At 45.3% G+C, this 22358-nt stretch overlaps 1 protein-coding gene across 1 annotated transcript in view; it reads right to left on the bottom strand.

The window, feature by feature from the left end:
- The window catches only part of ADAM33 (ADAM metallopeptidase domain 33), a 136532-nt gene that overhangs the window by 23180 nt on the left and 90994 nt on the right, over positions 1 to 22358 (bottom strand). Inside the window, exon 13 of the mRNA XM_088458860.1 lies at positions 16105 to 16156. Within this exon, the coding sequence (XP_088314986.1) occupies positions 16105 to 16156 (52 nt within the window). The remainder of the gene's footprint in view (positions 1 to 16104; positions 16157 to 22358) is intronic.

Genomic DNA, 22358 nt, shown 5'->3' with positions numbered 1-22358 from the left:
TCGCACAATAACATGCTGGAGAGCACACAGATAATGGTCTGTCAGTCACACAGTAACATGCTGGAGAGGACGCAGATAATGGTCTGTCAGTCACACAATAACATGCTGGAGAGCACACACATAATGATCTGTCAGTCACACAATAACATGCTGGAGAGCATACAGATAATGGTCTGTCAGTCACACAGTAACATGCTGGAGAGCACACAGATAATGGTCTGTCAGTCACACAATAACATGCTGGAGAGCACACAGATAATGGTCTGTTAGTCACACAATAACATGCTGGAGAGCATACAGATAATGGTCTGTCAGTCACACAATAACATGCTGGAGAGCACAGATAATGGTCTGTCAGTCACACAATAACATGCTGGAGAGCACACAGATAATGGTCTGTCAGTCACACAATAACATGCTGGAGAGAGAGCACAGAATTAGTTCTGTTAGTCACACAATAACATGCTGGAGAGCACACAGATAATGGTCTGTCAGTCACACAATAACATGCTGGAGAGCGCACAGATAATAGTCTGTCAGTCACACAATAACATGCTGGAGAGCACACAGAAAATGATGTCAGTCACACAATAACATGCTGGAGAGAGCACAGATAATGGTCTATCAGTCACACAATAACATGCTGGAGAGCACACAGATAATGGTCTGTCAGTCACACAATAACATGCTGGAGAACACACAGATAATGGTCTGTCAGTCACACAATAACATGCTGGAGAGGACACAGATAATGGTCAGTCACACAATAACATGCTGGAGAGCACACAGATAATGGTCTGTCAGTCACACAATAACATGCTGGAGAGAGCACACAGATAATGGTCTGTCAGTCACACAATAACATGCTGGAATGCACACAGATAATGGTCTGTCAGTCACACAATAACATGCTGGAGAGAGCACAGAAATAGTTCTGTCAGTCACACAATAACATGCTGGAGAGCACACAGATAATGGTCTGTCAGTCACACAATAACATGCTGGAGAGAGCACACAGATAATGGTCTGTCAGTCACACAATAACATGCTGGAGAGAGCACAGATAATGGTCTGTCAGTCACACAATAACATGCTGGAGAGAGCACAGATAATGGTCTGTCAGTCACACAATAACATGCTGGAGAGCACACAGATAATGGTCTGTCAGTCACATAATAACATGCTGGAGAGCACACAGATAATGGTCAGTCAGTCACACAATAACATGCTGGAGAGCACACAGATAATGGTCTGTCAGTCACACAATAACATGCTGGAGAGCACACAGATAATGGTCTGTCAGTCACACAATAACATGCTGGAGAGCACACAGATAATGGTCTGTCAGTCACACAATAACATGCTGCAGAGAGCACAGATAATGGTCTGTCAGTCACACAATAACATGCTGGAGAGCACACAGATAATGGTCTGTCAGTCACACAATAACATGCTGGAGAGCACACAGATAATGGTCTGTCAGTCACACAATAACATGCTGGAGAACACAGATAATGGTCTGTCAGTCACACAATAACATGCTGGAGAGCACACAGATAATGGTCTGTCAGTCACACAATAACATGCTGGAGAGCACACAGATAATGGTCTGTCAGTCACACAATAACATGCTGGAGAGCACAGATAATGGTCTGTCAGTCACACAATAACATGCTGGAGAGCACACAGATAATGGTCTGTCAGTCACACAATAACATGCTGGAGAGCACACAGATAATGGTCTGTCAGTCACACAATAACATGCTGGAGAGCACAGATAATGGTCTGTCAGTCACACAATAACATGCTGCAGAGAGCACACAGATAATGGTCTGTCAGTCACACAATAACATGCTGGAGAGCACACAGATAATGGTCTGTCAGTCACACAATAACATGCTGGAGAGCACAGATAATGGTCTGTCAGTCACACAATAACATGCTGGAGAGCACACAGATAATGGTCTGTCAGTCACACAATAACATGCTGGAGAGCACACAGATAATGGTCTGTCAGTCACACAATAACATGCTGGAGAGAGCACAGATAATGGTCTGTCAGTCACACAATAACATGCTGGAGAGCACACAGATAATGGTCTGTCAGTCACACAATAACATGCTGGAGAGCGCACAGATAATGGTCTGTCAGTCACACAATAACATGCTGGAGAGCACAGATAATGGTCTGTCAGTCACACAATAACATGCTGGAGAGCACACAGATAATGGTCTGTTAGTCACACAATAACATGCTGGAGAGCACACAGATAATGGTCTGTCAGTCACACAATAACATGCTGGAGAGAGCACAGATAATGATCTGTCAGTCACATAATAACATGCTGGAGAGCACACAGATAATGGTCTGTCAGTCACACAATAACATGCTGGAGAGCACACAGATAATGGTCTGTTAGTCACATAATAACATGCTGGAGAGCACACAGATAATGGTCTGTCAGTCACACAATAACATGCTGGAGAGAGCACAGATAATGGTCTGTCAGTCACACAATAACATGCTGGAGAGCACAGATAATGGTCTGTCAGTCACACAATAACATGCTGGAGAGCACACAGATAATGGTCTGTCAGTCACACAATAACATGCTGGAGAGCACACAGATAATGGTCTGTCAGTCACACAATAACATGCTGGAGAGCACACAGATAATGGTCTGTCAGTCACACAATAACATGCTGGAGAGAGCACAGATAATGGTCTGTCAGTCACACAATAACATGCTGGAGAGCACACAGATAATGGTCTGTCAGTCACACAATAACATGCTGGAGAGCACAGATAATGGTCTGTCAGTCACACAATAACATGCTGGAGAGCACAGATAATGGTCTGTCAGTCACACAATAACATGCTGGAGAGCACACAGATAATGGTCTGTTAGTCACACAATAACATGCTGGAGAGCACACAGATAATGGTCTGTTAGTCACAAAATAACATGCTGGAGAGCACAGATAATGGTCTGTCAGTCACACAATAACATGCTGGAGAGCACACAGATAATGGTCTGTCAGTCACACAATAACATGCTGGAGAGAGCACAGATAATGGTCTGTCAGTCACACAATAACATGCTGGAGAGAGCACAGAATTAGTTCTGTCAGTCACACAATAACATGCTGGAGAGCATACAGATAATGGTCTGTCAGTCACACAATAACATGCTGGAGAACACACAGATAATGGTCTGTCAGTCACACAATAACATGCTGGAGAGAGCACAGATAATGATCTGTCAGTCACACAATAACATGCTGGAGAGAGCACAGAATTAGTTCTGTCAGTCACACAATAACATGCTGGAGAGAGCACAGAATTAGTTCTGTCAGTCACACAATAACATGCTGGAGAGCACAGATAATGTTCTGTCAGTCACACAATAACATGCTGGAGAGCATACAGATAATGGTCTGTCAGTCACACAATAACATGCTGGAGAGCACACAGATAATGGTCAGTGAGTCACACATTAACATGCTGGAGAGCACACAGATAATGGTCTGTCAGTCACACAATAACATGCTGGAGAGCACACAGATAATGGTCTGTCAGTCACACAATAACATGCTGGAGAGCACACAGATAATGGTCTGTCAGTCACACAATAACATGCTGGAGAGAGCACAGATAATGATCTGTCAGTCACATAATAACATGCTGGAGAGCACACAGATAATGGTCTGTCAGTTACACAATAACATGCTGGAGAGCACACAGATAATGGTCTGTCAGTCACACAATAACATGCTGGAGAGCACACAGATAATGGTCTGTCAGTCACACAATAACATGCTGGAGAGCACACAGATAATGGTCTGTCAGTCACACAATAACATGCTGGAGAGCACACAGATAATGGTCTGTCAGTCACACAATAACATGCTGGAGAGCACACAGATAATGGTCTGTCAGTCACACAATAACATGCTGGAGAACACAGATAATGGTCTGTCAGTCACACAATAACATGCTGGAGAGCACACAGATAATGGTCTGTCAGTCACACAATAACATGCTGGAGAGCACACAGATAATGGTCTGTCAGTCACACAATAACATGCTGGAGAGCACAGATAATGGTCTGTCAGTCACACAATAACATGCTGGAGAGCACACAGATAATGGTCTGTCAGTCACACAATAACATGCTGGAGAGCACACAGATAATGGTCTGTCAGTCACACAATAACATGCTGGAGAGCACAGATAATGGTCTGTCAGTCACACAATAACATGCTGCAGAGAGCACACAGATAATGGTCTGTCAGTCACACAATAACATGCTGGAGAGCACACAGATAATGGTCTGTCAGTCACACAATAACATGCTGGAGAGCACAGATAATGGTCTGTCAGTCACACAATAACATGCTGGAGAGCACACAGATAATGGTCTGTCAGTCACACAATAACATGCTGGAGAGCACACAGATAATGGTCTGTCAGTCACACAATAACATGCTGGAGAGAGCACAGATAATGGTCTGTCAGTCACACAATAACATGCTGGAGAGCACACACATAATGATCTGTCAGTCACACAATAACATGCTGGAGAGCATACAGATAATGGTCTGTCAGTCACACAGTAACATGCTGGAGAGCACACAGATAATGGTCTGTCAGTCACACAATAACATGCTGGAGAGCACACAGATAATGGTCTGTTAGTCACACAATAACATGCTGGAGAGCATACAGATAATGGTCTGTCAGTCACACAATAACATGCTGGAGAGCACAGATAATGGTCTGTCAGTCACACAATAACATGCTGGAGAGCACACAGATAATGGTCTGTCAGTCACACAATAACATGCTGGAGAGAGAGCACAGAATTAGTTCTGTCAGTCACACAATAACATGCTGGAGAGCACACAGATAATGGTCTGTCAGTCACACAATAACATGCTGGAGAGCGCACAGATAATAGTCTGTCAGTCACACAATAACATGCTGAAGAGCACACAGAAAATGATGTCAGTCACACAATAACATGCTGGAGAGAGCACAGATAATGGTCTATCAGTCACACAATAACATGCTGGAGAGCACACAGATAATGGTCTGTCAGTCACACAATAACATGCTGGAGAACACACAGATAATGGTCTGTCAGTCACACAATAACATGCTGGAGAGGACACAGATAATGGTCAGTCACACAATAACATGCTGGAGAGCACACAGATAATGGTCTGTCAGTCACACAATAACATGCTGGAGAGAGCACACAGATAATGGTCTGTCAGTCACACAATAACATGCTGGAATGCACACAGATAATGGTCTGTCAGTCACACAATAACATGCTGGAGAGAGCACAGAAATAGTTCTGTCAGTCACACAATAACATGCTGGAGAGCACACAGATAATGGTCTGTCAGTCACACAATAACATGCTGGAGAGAGCACACAGATAATGGTCTGTCAGTCACACAATAACATGCTGGAGAGAGCACAGATAATGGTCTGTCAGTCACACAATAACATGCTGGAGAGAGCACAGATAATGGTCTGTCAGTCACACAATAACATGCTGGAGAGCACACAGATAATGGTCTGTCAGTCACATAATAACATGCTGGAGAGCACACAGATAATGGTCAGTCAGTCACACAATAACATGCTGGAGAGCACACAGATAACGGTCTGTCAGTCACACAATAACATGCTGGAGAGCACACAGATAATGGTCTGTCAGTCACACAATAACATGCTGGAGAGCACACAGATAATGGTCTGTCAGTCACACAATAACATGCTGCAGAGAGCACAGATAATGGTCTGTCAGTCACACAATAACATGCTGGAGAGCACACAGATAATGGTCTGTCAGTCACACAATAACATGCTGGAGAGCACACAGATAATGGTCTGTCAGTCACACAATAACATGCTGGAGAACACAGATAATGGTCTGTCAGTCACACAATAACATGCTGGAGAGCACACAGATAATGGTCTGTCAGTCACACAATAACATGCTGGAGAGCACACAGATAATGGTCTGTCAGTCACACAATAACATGCTGGAGAGCACAGATATGGTCTGTCAGTCACACAATAACATGCTGGAGAGCACACAGATAATGGTCTGTCAGTCACACAATAACATGCTGGAGAGCACACAGATAATGGTCTGTCAGTCACACAATAACATGCTGGAGAGCACAGATAATGGTCTGTCAGTCACACAATAACATGCGGCAGAGAGCACACAGATAATGGTCTGTCAGTCACACAATAACATGCTGGAGAGCACACAGATAATGGTCTGTCAGTCACACAATAACATGCTGGAGAGCACAGATAATCGTCTGTCAGTCACACAATAACATGCTGGAGAGCACACAGATAATGGTCTGTCAGTCACACAATAACATGCTGGAGAGCACACAGATAATGGTCTGTCAGTCACACAATAACATGCTGGAGAGAGCACAGATAATGGTCTGTCAGTCACACAATAACATGCTGGAGAGCACACAGATAATGGTCTGTCAGTCACACAATAACATGCTGGAGAGCGCACAGATAATGGTCTGTCAGTCACACAATAACATGCTGGAGAGCACAGATAATGGTCTGTCAGTCACACAATAACATGCTGGAGAGCACACAGATAATGGTCTGTTAGTCACACAATAACATGCTGGAGAGCACACAGATAATGGTCTGTCAGTCACACAATAACATGCTGGAGAGAGCACAGATAATGATCTGTCAGTCACATAATAACATGCTGGAGAGCACACAGATAATGGTCTGTCAGTCACACAATAACATGCTGGAGAGCACACAGATAATGGTCTGTTAGTCACATAATAACATGCTGGAGAGCACACAGATAATGGTCTGTCAGTCACACAATAACATGCTGGAGAGAGCACAGATAATGGTCTGTCAGTCACACAATAACATGCTGGAGAGCACAGATAATGGTCTGTCAGTCACACAATAACATGCTGGAGAGCACACAGATAATGGTCTGTCAGTCACACAATAACATGCTGGAGAGCACACAGATAATGGTCTGTCAGTCACACAATAACATGCTGGAGAGCACACAGATAATGGTCTGTCAGTCACACAATAACATGCTGGAGAGCACAGATAATGGTCTGTCAGTCACACAATAACATGCTGCAGAGAGCACACAGATAATGGTCTGTCAGTCACACAATAACATGCTGGAGAGCACACAGATAATGGTCTGTCAGTCACACAATAACATGCTGGAGAGCACAGATAATGGTCTGTCAGTCACACAATAACATGCTGGAGAGCACACAGATAATGGTCTGTCAGTCACACAATAACATGCTGGAGAGCACACAGATAATGGTCTGTCAGTCACACAATAACATGCTGGAGAGAGCACAGATAATGGTCTGTCAGTCACACAATAACATGCTGGAGAGCACACAGATAATGGTCTGTCAGTCACACAATAACATGCTGGAGAGCGCACAGATAATGGTCTGTCAGTCACACAATAACATGCTGGAGAGCACAGATAATGGTCTGTCAGTCACACAATAACATGCTGGAGAGCACACAGATAATGGTCTGTTAGTCACACAATAACATGCTGGAGAGCACACAGATAATGGTCTGTCAGTCACACAATAACATGCTGGAGAGAGCACAGATAATGATCTGTCAGTCACATAATAACATGCTGGAGAGCAAACAGATAATGGTCTGTCAGTCACACAATAACATGCTGGAGAGCACACAGATAATGGTCTGTTAGTCACATAATAACATGCTGGAGAGCACACAGATAATGGTCTGTCAGTCACACAATAACATGCTGGAGAGAGCACAGATAATGGTCTGTCAGTCACACAATAACATGCTGGAGAGCACAGATAATGGTCTGTCAGTCACACAATAACATGCTGGAGAGCACACAGATAATGGTCTGTCAGTCACACAATAACATGCTGGAGAGCACACAGATAATGGTCTGTCAGTCACACAATAACATGCTGGAGAGCACACAGATAATGGTCTGTCAGTCACACAATAACATGCTGGAGAGAGCACAGATAATGGTCTGTCAGTCACACAATAACATGCTGGAGAGCACACAGATAATGGTCTGTCAGTCACACAATAACATGCTGGAGAGCACAGATAATGGTCTGTCAGTCACACAATAACATGCTGGAGAGCACAGATAATGGTCTGTCAGTCACACAATAACATGCTGGAGAGCACACAGATAATGGTCTGTTAGTCACACAATAACATGCTGGAGAGCACACAGATAATGGTCTGTTAGTCACAAAATAACATGCTGGAGAGCACAGATAATGGTCTGTCAGTCACACAATAACATGCTGGAGAGCACACAGATAATGGTCTGTCAGTCACACAATAACATGCTGGAGAGAGCACAGATAATGGTCTGTCAGTCACACAATAACATGCTGGAGAGAGCACAGAATTAGTTCTGTCAGTCACACAATAACATGCTGGAGAGCATACAGATAATGGTCTGTCAGTCACACAATAACATGCTGGAGAACACACAGATAATGGTCTGTCAGTCACACAATAACATGCTGGAGAGAGCACAGATAATGATCTGTCAGTCACACAATAACATGCTGGAGAGAGCACAGAATTAGTTCTGTCAGTCACACAATAACATGCTGGAGAGAGCACAGAATTAGTTCTGTCAGTCACACAATAACATGCTGGAGAGCACAGATAATGTTCTGTCAGTCACACAATAACATGCTGGAGAGCATACAGATAATGGTCTGTCAGTCACACAATAACATGCTGGAGAGCACACAGATAATGGTCAGTGAGTCACACATTAACATGCTGGAGAGCACACAGATAATGGTCTGTCAGTCACACAATAACATGCTGGAGAGCACACAGATAATGGTCTGTCAGTCACACAATAACATGCTGGAGAGCACACAGATAATGGTCTGTCAGTCACACAATAACATGCTGGAGAGAGCACAGATAATGATCTGTCAGTCACATAATAACATGCTGGAGAGCACACAGATAATGGTCTGTCAGTTACACAATAACATGCTGGAGAGCACACAGATAATGGTCTGTCAGTCACACAATAACATGCTGGAGAGCACACAGATAATGGTCTGTCAGTCACACAATAACATGCTGGAGAGCACACAGATAATGGTCTGTCAGTCACACAATAACATGCTGGAGAGCACACAGATAATGGTCTGTCAGTCACACAATAACATGCTGGAGAGCACACAGATAATGGTCTGTCAGTCACACAATAACATGCTGGAGAACACAGATAATGGTCTGTCAGTCACACAATAACATGCTGGAGAGCACACAGATAATGGTCTGTCAGTCACACAATAACATGCTGGAGAGCACACAGATAATGGTCTGTCAGTCACACAATAACATGCTGGAGAGCACAGATAATGGTCTGTCAGTCACACAATAACATGCTGGAGAGCACACAGATAATGGTCTGTCAGTCACACAATAACATGCTGGAGAGCACACAGATAATGGTCTGTCAGTCACACAATAACATGCTGGAGAGCACAGATAATGGTCTGTCAGTCACACAATAACATGCTGCAGAGAGCACACAGATAATGGTCTGTCAGTCACACAATAACATGCTGGAGAGCACACAGATAATGGTCTGTCAGTCACACAATAACATGCTGGAGAGCACAGATAATGGTCTGTCAGTCACACAATAACATGCTGGAGAGCACACAGATAATGGTCTGTCAGTCACACAATAACATGCTGGAGAGCACACAGATAATGGTCTGTCAGTCACACAATAACATGCTGGAGAGAGCACAGATAATGGTCTGTCAGTCACACAATAACATGCTGGAGAGCACACACATAATGATCTGTCAGTCACACAATAACATGCTGGAGAGCATACAGATAATGGTCTGTCAGTCACACAGTAACATGCTGGAGAGCACACAGATAATGGTCTGTCAGTCACACAATAACATGCTGGAGAGCACACAGATAATGGTCTGTTAGTCACACAATAACATGCTGGAGAGCATACAGATAATGGTCTGTCAGTCACACAATAACATGCTGGAGAGCACAGATAATGGTCTGTCAGTCACACAATAACATGCTGGAGAGCACACAGATAATGGTCTGTCAGTCACACAATAACATGCTGGAGAGAGAGCACAGAATTAGTTCTGTCAGTCACACAATAACATGCTGGAGAGCACACAGATAATGGTCTGTCAGTCACACAATAACATGCTGGAGAGCGCACAGATAATAGTCTGTCAGTCACACAATAACATGCTGAAGAGCACACAGAAAATGATGTCAGTCACACAATAACATGCTGGAGAGAGCACAGATAATGGTCTATCAGTCACACAATAACATGCTGGAGAGCACACAGATAATGGTCTGTCAGTCACACAATAACATGCTGGAGAACACACAGATAATGGTCTGTCAGTCACACAATAACATGCTGGAGAGGACACAGATAATGGTCAGTCACACAATAACATGCTGGAGAGCACACAGATAATGGTCTGTCAGTCACACAATAACATGCTGGAGAGAGCACACAGATAATGGTCTGTCAGTCACACAATAACATGCTGGAATGCACACAGATAATGGTCTGTCAGTCACACAATAACATGCTGGAGAGAGCACAGAAATAGTTCTGTCAGTCACACAATAACATGCTGGAGAGCACACAGATAATGGTCTGTCAGTCACACAATAACATGCTGGAGAGAGCACACAGATAATGGTCTGTCAGTCACACAATAACATGCTGGAGAGAGCACAGATAATGGTCTGTCAGTCACACAATAACATGCTGGAGAGAGCACAGATAATGGTCTGTCAGTCACACAATAACATGCTGGAGAGCACACAGATAATGGTCTGTCAGTCACATAATAACATGCTGGAGAGCACACAGATAATGGTCAGTCAGTCACACAATAACATGCTGGAGAGCACACAGATAACGGTCTGTCAGTCACACAATAACATGCTGGAGAGCACACAGATAATGGTCTGTCAGTCACACAATAACATGCTGGAGAGCACACAGATAATGGTCTGTCAGTCACACAATAACATGCTGCAGAGAGCACAGATAATGGTCTGTCAGTCACACAATAACATGCTGGAGAGCACACAGATAATGGTCTGTCAGTCACACAATAACATGCTGGAGAGCACACAGATAATGGTCTGTCAGTCACACAATAACATGCTGGAGAACACAGATAATGGTCTGTCAGTCACACAATAACATGCTGGAGAGCACACAGATAATGGTCTGTCAGTCACACAATAACATGCTGGAGAGCACACAGATAATGGTCTGTCAGTCACACAATAACATGCTGGAGAGCACAGATATGGTCTGTCAGTCACACAATAACATGCTGGAGAGCACACAGATAATGGTCTGTCAGTCACACAATAACATGCTGGAGAGCACACAGATAATGGTCTGTCAGTCACACAATAACATGCTGGAGAGCACAGATAATGGTCTGTCAGTCACACAATAACATGCGGCAGAGAGCACACAGATAATGGTCTGTCAGTCACACAATAACATGCTGGAGAGCACACAGATAATGGTCTGTCAGTCACACAATAACATGCTGGAGAGCACAGATAATCGTCTGTCAGTCACACAATAACATGCTGGAGAGCACACAGATAATGGTCTGTCAGTCACACAATAACATGCTGGAGAGCACACAGATAATGGTCTGTCAGTCACACAATAACATGCTGGAGAGAGCACAGATAATGGTCTGTCAGTCACACAATAACATGCTGGAGAGCACACAGATAATGGTCTGTCAGTCACACAATAACATGCTGGAGAGCGCACAGATAATGGTCTGTCAGTCACACAATAACATGCTGGAGAGCACAGATAATGGTCTGTCAGTCACACAATAACATGCTGGAGAGCACACAGATAATGGTCTGTTAGTCACACAATAACATGCTGGAGAGCACACAGATAATGGTCTGTCAGTCACACAATAACATGCTGGAGAGAGCACAGATAATGATCTGTCAGTCACATAATAACATGCTGGAGAGCACACAGATAATGGTCTGTCAGTCACACAATAACATGCTGGAGAGCACACAGATAATGGTCTGTTAGTCACATAATAACATGCTGGAGAGCACACAGATAATGGTCTGTCAGTCACACAATAACATGCTGGAGAGAGCACAGATAATGGTCTGTCAGTCACACAATAACATGCTGGAGAGCACAGATAATGGTCTGTCAGTCACACAATAACATGCTGGAGAGCACACAGATAATGGTCTGTCAGTCACACAATAACATGCTGGAGAGCACACAGATAATGGTCTGTCAGTCACACAATAACATGCTGGAGAGCACACAGATAATGGTCTGTCAGTCACACAATAACATGCTGGAGAGAGCACAGATAATGGTCTGTCAGTCACACAATAACATGCTGGAGAGCACACAGATAATGGTCTGTCAGTCACACAATAACATGCTGGAGAGCACAGATAATGGTCTGTCAGTCACACAATAACATGCTGGAGAGCACAGATAATGGTCTGTCAGTCACACAATAACATGCTGGAGAGCACACAGATAATGGTCTGTTAGTCACACAATAACATGCTGGAGAGCACACAGATAATGGTCTGTTAGTCACAAAATAACATGCTGGAGAGCACAGATAATGGTCTGTCAGTCACACAATAACATGCTGGAGAGCACACAGATAATGGTCTGTCAGTCACACAATAACATGCTGGAGAGAGCACAGATAATGGTCTGTCAGTCACACAATAACATGCTGGAGAGAGCACAGAATTAGTTCTGTCAGTCACACAATAACATGCTGGAGAGCATACAGATAATGGTCTGTCAGTCACACAATAACATGCTGGAGAACACACAGATAATGGTCTGTCAGTCACACAATAACATGCTGGAGAGAGCACAGATAATGATCTGTCAGTCACACAATAACATGCTGGAGAGAGCACAGAATTAGTTCTGTCAGTCACACAATAACATGCTGGAGAGAGCACAGAATTAGTTCTGTCAGTCACACAATAACATGCTGGAGAGCACAGATAATGTTCTGTCAGTCACACAATAACATGCTGGAGAGCATACAGATAATGGTCTGTCAGTCACACAATAACATGCTGGAGAGCACACAGATAATGGTCAGTGAGTCACACATTAACATGCTGGAGAGCACACAGATAATGGTCTGTCAGTCACACAATAACATGCTGGAGAGCACACAGATAATGGTCTGTCAGTCACACAATAACATGCTGGAGAGCACACAGATAATGGTCTGTCAGTCACACAATAACATGCTGGAGAGAGCACAGATAATGATCTGTCAGTCACATAATAACATGCTGGAGAGCACACAGATAATGGTCTGTCAGTTACACAATAACATGCTGGAGAGCACACAGATAATGGTCTGTCAGTCACACAATAACATGCTGGAGAGCACACAGATAATGGTCTGTCAGTCACACAATAACATGCTGGAGAGCACACAGATAATGGTCTGTCAGTCACACAATAACATGCTGGAGAGCACACAGATAATGGTCTGTCAGTCACACAATAACATGCTGGAGAGAGCACAGATAATGGTCTGTCAGTCACACAATAACATGCTGGAGAGCACACAGATAATGGTCTGTCAGTCACACAATAACATGCTGGAGAGCGCACAGATAATGGTCTGTCAGTCACACAATAACATGCTGGAGAGCACAGATAATGGTCTGTCAGTCACACAATAACATGCTGGAGAGCACACAGATAATGGTCTGTCAGTCACACAATAACATGCTGGAGAGCACACAGATAATGGTCTGTCAGTCACACAATAACATGCTGGAGAGCACACAGATAATGGTCTGTCAGTCACACAATAACATGCTGGAGAGCACAGATAATGGTCTGTCAGTCACACAATAACATGCTGCAGAGAGCACACAGATAATGGTCTGTCAGTCACACAATAACATGCTGGAGAGCACACAGATAATGGTCTGTCAGTCACACAATAACATGCTGGAGAGCACAGATAATGGTCTGTCAGTCACACAATAACATGCTGGAGAGCACACAGATAATGGTCTGTCAGTCACACAATAACATGCTGGAGAGCACACAGATAATGGTCTGTCAGTCACACAATAACATGCTGGAGAGAGCACAGATAATGGTCTGTCAGTCACACAATAACATGCTGGAGAGCACACAGATAATGGTCTGTCAGTCACACAATAACATGCTGGAGAGCGCACAGATAATGGTCTGTCAGTCACACAATAACATGCTGGAGAGCACAGATAATGGTCTGTCAGTCACACAATAACATGCTGGAGAGCACACAGATAATGGTCTGTTAGTCACACAATAACATGCTGGAGAGCACACAGATAATGGTCTGTCAGTCACACAATAACATGCTGGAGAGAGCACAGATAATGATCTGTCAGTCACATAATAACATGCTGGAGAGCACACAGATAATGGTCTGTCAGTCACACAATAACATGCTGGAGAGCACACAGATAATGGTCTGTCAGTCACACAATAACATGCTGGAGAGAGCACAGATAATGGTCTGTCAGTCACACAATAACATGCTGGAGAGCACAGATAATGGTCTGTCAGTCACACAATAACATGCTGGAGAGCACACAGATAATGGTCTGTCAGTCACACAATAACATGCTGGAGAGCACACAGATAATGGTCTGTCAGTCACACAATAACATGCTGGAGAGCACACAGATAATGGTCTGTCAGTCACACAATAACATGCTGGAGAGAGCACAGATAATGGTCTGTCAGTCACACAATAACATGCTGGAGAGCACACAGATAATGGTCTGTCAGTCACACAATAACATGCTGGAGAGCACAGATAATGGTCTGTCAGTCACACAATAACATGCTGGAGAGCACAGATAATGGTCTGTCAGTCACACAATAACATGCTGGAGAGCACACAGATAATGGTCTGTTAGTCACACAATAACATGCTGGAGAGCACACAAATAATGGTCTGTTAGTCACAAAATAACATGCTGGAGAGCACAGATAATGGTCTGTCAGTCACACAATAACATGCTGGAGAGCACACAGATAATGGTCTGTCAGTCACACAATAACATGCTGGAGAGAGCACAGATAATGGTCTGTCAGTCACACAATAACATGCTGGAGAGAGCACAGAATTAGTTCTGTCAGTCACACAATAACATGCTGGAGAGCATACAGATAATGGTCTGTCAGTCACACAATAACATGCTGGAGAACACACAGATAATGGTCTGTCAGTCACACAATAACATGCTGGAGAGAGCACAGATAATGATCTGTCAGTCACACAATAACATGCTGGAGAGAGCACAGAATTAGTTCTGTCAGTCACACAATAACATGCTGGAGAGAGCACAGAATTAGTTCTGTCAGTCACACAATAACATGCTGGAGAGCACACAGATAATGGTCTGTCAGTCACACAATAACATGCTGGAGAGAGCACAGAATTAGTTCTGTCAGTCACACAATAACATGCTGGAGAGCACAGATAATGTTCTGTCAGTCACACAATAACATGCTGGAGAGCATACAGATAATGGTCTGTCAGTCACACAATAACATGCTGGAGAGCACACAGATAATGGTCAGTGAGTCACACATTAACATGCTGGAGAGCACACAGATAATGGTCTGTCAGTCACACAATAACATGCTGGAGAGCACACAGATAATGGTCTGTCAGTCACACAATAACATGCTGGAGAGCACACAGATAATGGTCTGTCAGTCACACAATAACATGCTGGAGAGCACAGATAATGGTCTGTCAGTCACACAATAACATGCTGGAGAGCACAGATAATGGTCTGTCAGTCACACAATAACATGCTGGAGAGCACACAGATAATGGTCTGTCAGTCACACAATAACATGCTGGAGAGCTGGGAAATTGATGAAAGAAACTTACTGATTTCAAGAATCTCATATGGGTCTGTGTGATTCGGTGGCCCAGGCTCATCCTAGTAAAAAAGTAGTTTTAGTCTGTGATTGTTTAATACAGTATATTGTACAGCATGTATTGTGTAATATTGTACAGCATGTATTGTGTAATATAGTATATTGTACAGCATGTATTGTGTAATACAGTATATTGTACAGCATGTATTGTGTAATACAGTATATTGTATGGCATGTATTGTGTAATACAGTATATTGTACAGCATGTATTGTGTAATACAGTATATTGTACAGAATGTATTGTGTAATGTAGTATATTGTACGGCATGTATTGTGTAATACAGTATATTGTACGGCATGTATTGTGTAATATAGTATATTGTACAGCATGTACTGTGTAATATTGTATACTGTACGGCATGTATTGTGTAATACAGTATATTGTACAGCATGTACTGTGTAATGTAGTATATTGTACGGCATGTACTGGGTTATACAGTATACTGTATGGCATGTATTGTGTAATACAGTATATTGTACGGCATGTATTGTGTAATATAGTATATTGTACAGCATGTACTGTGTAATATAGTATATTGTACAGCATGTATTATGTAATACAGTATATTGTACAGCATGTACTGTGTAATATTGTATATTGTACAGCATGTATTGTGTAATGTATATTGCACGGCATGTATTGGGTAATACAGTATATTGTACAGCATGTATTGTGTAATACAGTATATTGTACAGCATGTATTGTGTAATGTATATTGTACGGCATGTATTGGGTAATACAGTATATTGTACGGCATGTATTGTGTAATACAGTATATTGTACAGCATGTATTGTGAAATACAGTATATTGTACGGCATGTATTGGGTAATACAGTATATTTTATGGCAAGTATTGTGTAATACAGCATATTGTACGGAATGTATTGTGTAATACAGTATATTGTACAGCATGTATTGTGTAATATTGTGTAATATAGTATATTGTACGGCATGTACTGTGTAACATTGTATATTGTACAGCATGTATTGTGTAATACAGTATATTGTACAGCATGTACTGTGTAATATTGTATATTGTACAGCATGTACTGTGTAATATTGTATTATTGTACAGCATGTATTGTGCAATGTATATTGTTGCATGTATTCGGTAATACAGTATATTGTACAGCATGTATTGTGAAATACAGTATATTGTACGGCATGTATTGGGTAATACAGTATATTTTATGGCATGTATTGTGTAATATAGTATATTGTACAGCATATTGTATGGCATGTATTGTGTAATACAGTATATTGTACAGCATGCATTGTGTAATACAGTATATTGTACAGCATATTGTACGGCATGTATTGTGTAATATAGTATATTGTACAGCATATTGTACGGCATGTATTGTGTAATATAGTATTTTGTACAGCATATTGTACGGCATGTATTGTGTAATAATATGAGATATGGTAAGAACTTACCCTTGTTATCTCTATTTCTACTTCAGGGTCCATAGGGTATCCACAGGATACCTTGGGGTATAGGTGTGACGTCAGTCGCAGGGCACCAAAGAGATAAGCTTTCAGCCTCCCAGGATGCACTAGGTCCCCCTCCTATACCCCGCCCCCGAGCCAAGGCACCTCAGTTAACCAAGCCATAGGCCGGAGGAGGAGAAGGAAGAGAGAGAACAAAGATCTGGACACATACAAGAATCACATTCTCACCAGAGGGAGACGGAAAACCGGTGACCAGAGCAAAGCCCATCTGCAGCACAGGTGCGACAGGGCGGTAGTCCTGTGGAACCCTATGGACTTCGTAGAAATAGAGATAACAAGGGTAAGTTCTTACCATATCTCATATTTTCTACTTCAGGGTCCATAGGGTATCCACAGGATACCTTGGGGTATAGGTGTGACGTCAGTCGCAGGGCACCAAAGAGATAAGCTTTCAGCCTCCCAGGATGCACTAGGTCCCCCTCCTATACCCCGCCCCCGAGCCAAGGCACCTCAGTTAACCAAGCCATAGGCCGGAGGAGGAGAAGGAAGAGAGAGAACAAAGATCTGGACACATACAAGAATCACATTCTCACCAGAGGGAGACGGAAAACCGGTGACCAGAGCAAAGCCCATCTGCAGCACAGGTGCGACAGGGCGGTAGTCCTGTGGAACCCTATGGACTTCGTAGAAATAGAGATAACAAGGGTAAGTTCTTACCATATCTCATATTTTCTACTTCAGGGTCCATAGGGTATCCACAGGATACCTTGGGGATGTCCCAAAGCAGTATCCTTTAAGGGTGGGGACGCTCCTGTGCAGAAAGGAGAATCCGCCGCCCGAAGGAAGCATCCTGAGAGGCGAAGGTGTCAAACCTGTAATACCTCACGAAGGTATGGACAGAGGACCACGTAGCAGCCTTGCAGATCTGGACTGCAGAGGCACCACGTTGAGCTGCCCATGAAGGACCCACAGACCTTGTGGAATGAGCCTTCAGAGAAGGAGGAACCGGTAGGCCTTCATGAAGATAAGCTTCAGAAATAGCCATACGGATCCAGGCTGCCAAAGTTTGCTTTGAAGCAGGCCAACCCTTTTTACGGAAGCCATAGAGGACAAACAAAGCGTCCGACTTCCTAAACGAAGAAGTGCGGTCAACATAAGTCCTTAAGGCCCGCACAACATCCAAAGAGGCCTCACCCACGGAAAGACCTGGTGAGTTAAAGGCCGGAACAACGATTTCCTCGTTAACATGAAACTGGGAAACAACTTTGGGAAGAAACTTGGGCCGAGTGCGGAGTACTGCCCTGTTCCCATGAAAAACCAAGAAAGGGGGTCTACAAGAAAGAGCCCCTAACTCAGAAACACGTCTGGCCGAAGCAATAGCCAGAAGGAAAACAGTCTTAGCTGTTAGCCATTTAAGATCCACTGATCCCAGTGGTTCAAACGGCGGTCCTTGGAGAGCCCTCAGGACCACAGCCAAATCCCAAGGCGCCACAGGTGGAACAAAGGGCGGCTGAATGCGGACAACACCTTGCATAAAGGTGCGCACATCCGGGATTGTAGCAATCCTACAGTGAAACCAGACAGACAGGGCCGAAACCTGTACCTTCAAAGAAGCAAGGCGAAGCCCATGATCTAGTCCCGCTTGCAGGAAGGCGAGAATCCGAGACAGACGAAACTCCCGCGGTGCATAACCTCTCGGTCGACACCACTGGAAGAACGTATGCCACACGCGATGGTATATCCTCGCGGAAGACGGTTTCCAAGCTCGCAACATGGTACGCACCACAGAGCTGAAAAACCCCCGGGACCTCAGCATGGCCGTCTCAACAGCCACGCCGTCAAAGACAGCCGAGTCTGGTCCAGGTGACGACAAGGACCCTGAGACAGGAGGTCCGGTCGTAGCGGCAACCGCAGAGGACTGTCCACGGACAGACCCTGAAGGTCTGAGAACCAGTGCCGTCTGGGCCACGCGGGAGCTATCAACAGGAGTGTCCCTCCTTCCTGTTTGAATTTCCGGATTACCCGTGGAAGAAGGGAGACCGGAGGGAACAGGTATGCGAACCGGAACGTCCACCGGACGGACAGAGCATCCACCAGAGACGCCCCTTCGTCTCTTGTGCGAGACCCGTACACCGGCAACTTGTTGTTGTGCCGGGACGCCATGAGGTCGATCTCTGGAAGACCCCATCTGTCCACCAGTAGTTGAAAAACGTCCGGGTGCAGGGACCATTCCCCCGGATGAACGTCCTGGCGACTTAGAAAGTCCGCCTCCCAATTGAGCACTCCCGGGATGAAGACCGCTGATATGGCCGGAAGATTGCGCTCCGCCCAAACCAGGATCCGAGACACCTCTATGAGAGCCGCCCGGCTTCGGGTTCCTCCTTGCCTGTTTATGTAGGCCATGGTGGTAGCGTTGTCCGACTGGACCTGTACCGGGTGACCCTGGAGAAACCGATGTGCCTGCTGGAGAGCATTGAAGACCGCACGGAGTTCCAAGATATTGATTGGAAGCTCCGCTTCTGTCGGCGTCCACCTGCCCTGGAACAGATGTGGACCCGAAACTGCTCCCCAGCCCCGAAGACTGGCGTCCGTTGTCAACAGGACCCAACTTGGAACCCAGAACGGACGTCCCTCGCTGAGGTGGGTCGTCTGTAACCACCAAGCAAGGGACAGGCGAACCTCCAGGGTGAATACAATCGTCTGGGACTTCAGAGACTGAGGCAGCCCGTTCCATTTTGACAGGATCAGGTGCTGCAGAGGTCTGGAGTGAAACTGGGCATATTCCACCATGTCGAACACCGACACCATGGAGCCCAGTAACCTCATCGCCGAGTGTAGAGACACCCGGCGGCTGTGCAGACAACTGCACACCCTTGACTGTAAAGCAGAGATCTTTTCCTCCGTCACGAAGATCTTTTGCTGTCCCGAGTCCAATAAGGCTCCAAGATGCAGAATCCTCCGAGACGGGATTAGAGTGGACTTCTGCCAGTTGATTAGCCAGCCGTGCCGTTGCAGCAGGGCAATGGTCAGGTCCAAGTGGCGTAACAGGAGCTCTGGAGATCCCGCCACCAATAACAGGTCGTCCAAGTATGGCAACATGCGGACTCCCTGCAGCTGCAGAGAAGCCGCCATGACCGCCATCACCTTGGTGAAAACACGTGGTGCTGTCGCCAGGCCAAAAGGTAACGCCCGAAACTGGAAGTGGTCGCTGCGGATTGCAAACCTGAGGAACTGTTGATGGCGCAAAAGAATAGGGACATGCAGGTAAGCGTCCTGTATGTCCAATGACACCATGTAGTCCCCAGGTTCCAGCGCCAGAATGATGGACCGTAGGGTCTCCATCCGAAACTTCGGTACCCGCAAAGACTTGTTGAGTGCTTTGAGGTTGAGAATCGGACGATACGACCCATTGGGTTTCTGTACCAAAAAAAGATTTGAATAGAAACCCTGGCCCCTCTGGGAGAATGGAACAGGCACTATAACTCCAGCCTGGAGCATAGTGTGCAATACCTTCCGCAGCTCCGTAGCCTTGTTCCGGTCTGATGGTAGACCCGTGGTGAAGAATCGAGCCGGGGGTCTGTGCCGGAAGGAGAGGGCGTACCCGTGGGAGACCACCTCCAGAACCCAAGTGTCTGTCGTAGTGACCGACCAACACTGGGGGAACTGCAGCAGGCGGCCTCCCACCCTGGGATCCCCCAAAGGGAGGCCCGGACCGTCAGGCCGCAGGCTTGTCATCTGGCTTGGGGGCCGGACGTCTGGTACTCCATGCCTGCTTCCGGGGCTTGACCGATTTCTTAGGGCCAGCCTGACGAGGAAACGACTGTGGTTTGGGCCTGCCCTGGGCCCTAGATGACCGAAAGGACGATGGTCCAGAACCAGAAGGAGCAGCGGCCGACGGGAGACAAGCCGATTTGGCTGCCGCCAGCGTGGCCACAATCTTATCCAGATCCGACCGAAGAGAACTTCTCCGGTAAACGGCAACGCTTCCAGACCCTTCTTGGAATCTGCGTCCGCCTTCCAGGATCGCAGCCACAAGGTGCGACGAGCAGCTACCGCTGCTGAAGAAATTCTAGACACCAGAGTACTAATGTCTAGAGCCGCCTCGTTGATGTAGGTGGCCGAATCACGGAGATTGCCAATCAACTCCGCCTGTTCGGCCGGACAGTCGGAATCAAAAGAAGCCTCTAATGAATCCGCCCAGCGCTCCATCGCTCTGGCAACCCAGCAAATGGCCATAGCCGGCCGTGCTGCCCCCCCCGCAAGGGAATAAGTGGACTTCAGGCAGATTTCCACCTTGCGGTCCGTAGCATCCTTAAGGGAGGACATGGATGGCATCGGCAATGTGGCACTACGGACAAGACGGGTCACGTGAGAATCCACCTGTGGGGGGGATTCCCACTTAGCAAAATAATTATCCGCGAACGGATAAGCCACCACCAGACGTCGCTGCGGCTGGTATCTTTTGCCAGGCTGTTTCCACGCCTCCTCTAAATGGTCCACCAACTGACCCGAAAGAGGAAAGACTGTGGCATCGCCCTTCACGTCTTTGAAAAAGGCATACTTAGACTTAGCCGCTGGGGGAACTTCGTCCTCAATCACCAAGGCTGTGCGGACCGCCCGAATAAGTCCAGGAATATATACTTTGGACTTAGCATCAGCGTCCTTAGTATGAAGAGGTTCCTGATCGTAAGGATCCAGAATCTCCCCATCATCAGACGTCCCTTCGTCATCCTCATAAGGAGCGGACAGAG

The sequence above is a fragment of the Taudactylus pleione genome, unplaced genomic scaffold, assembly GCF_031769625.1.
Source record: "Taudactylus pleione unplaced genomic scaffold, aTauple2 ptg000861l, whole genome shotgun sequence".
NCBI lineage: Eukaryota > Metazoa > Chordata > Amphibia > Anura > Myobatrachidae > Taudactylus > Taudactylus pleione.
Note: the sequence above shows the minus strand (reverse complement) of the source record. Positions and strands in the feature narration are given on the sequence as shown.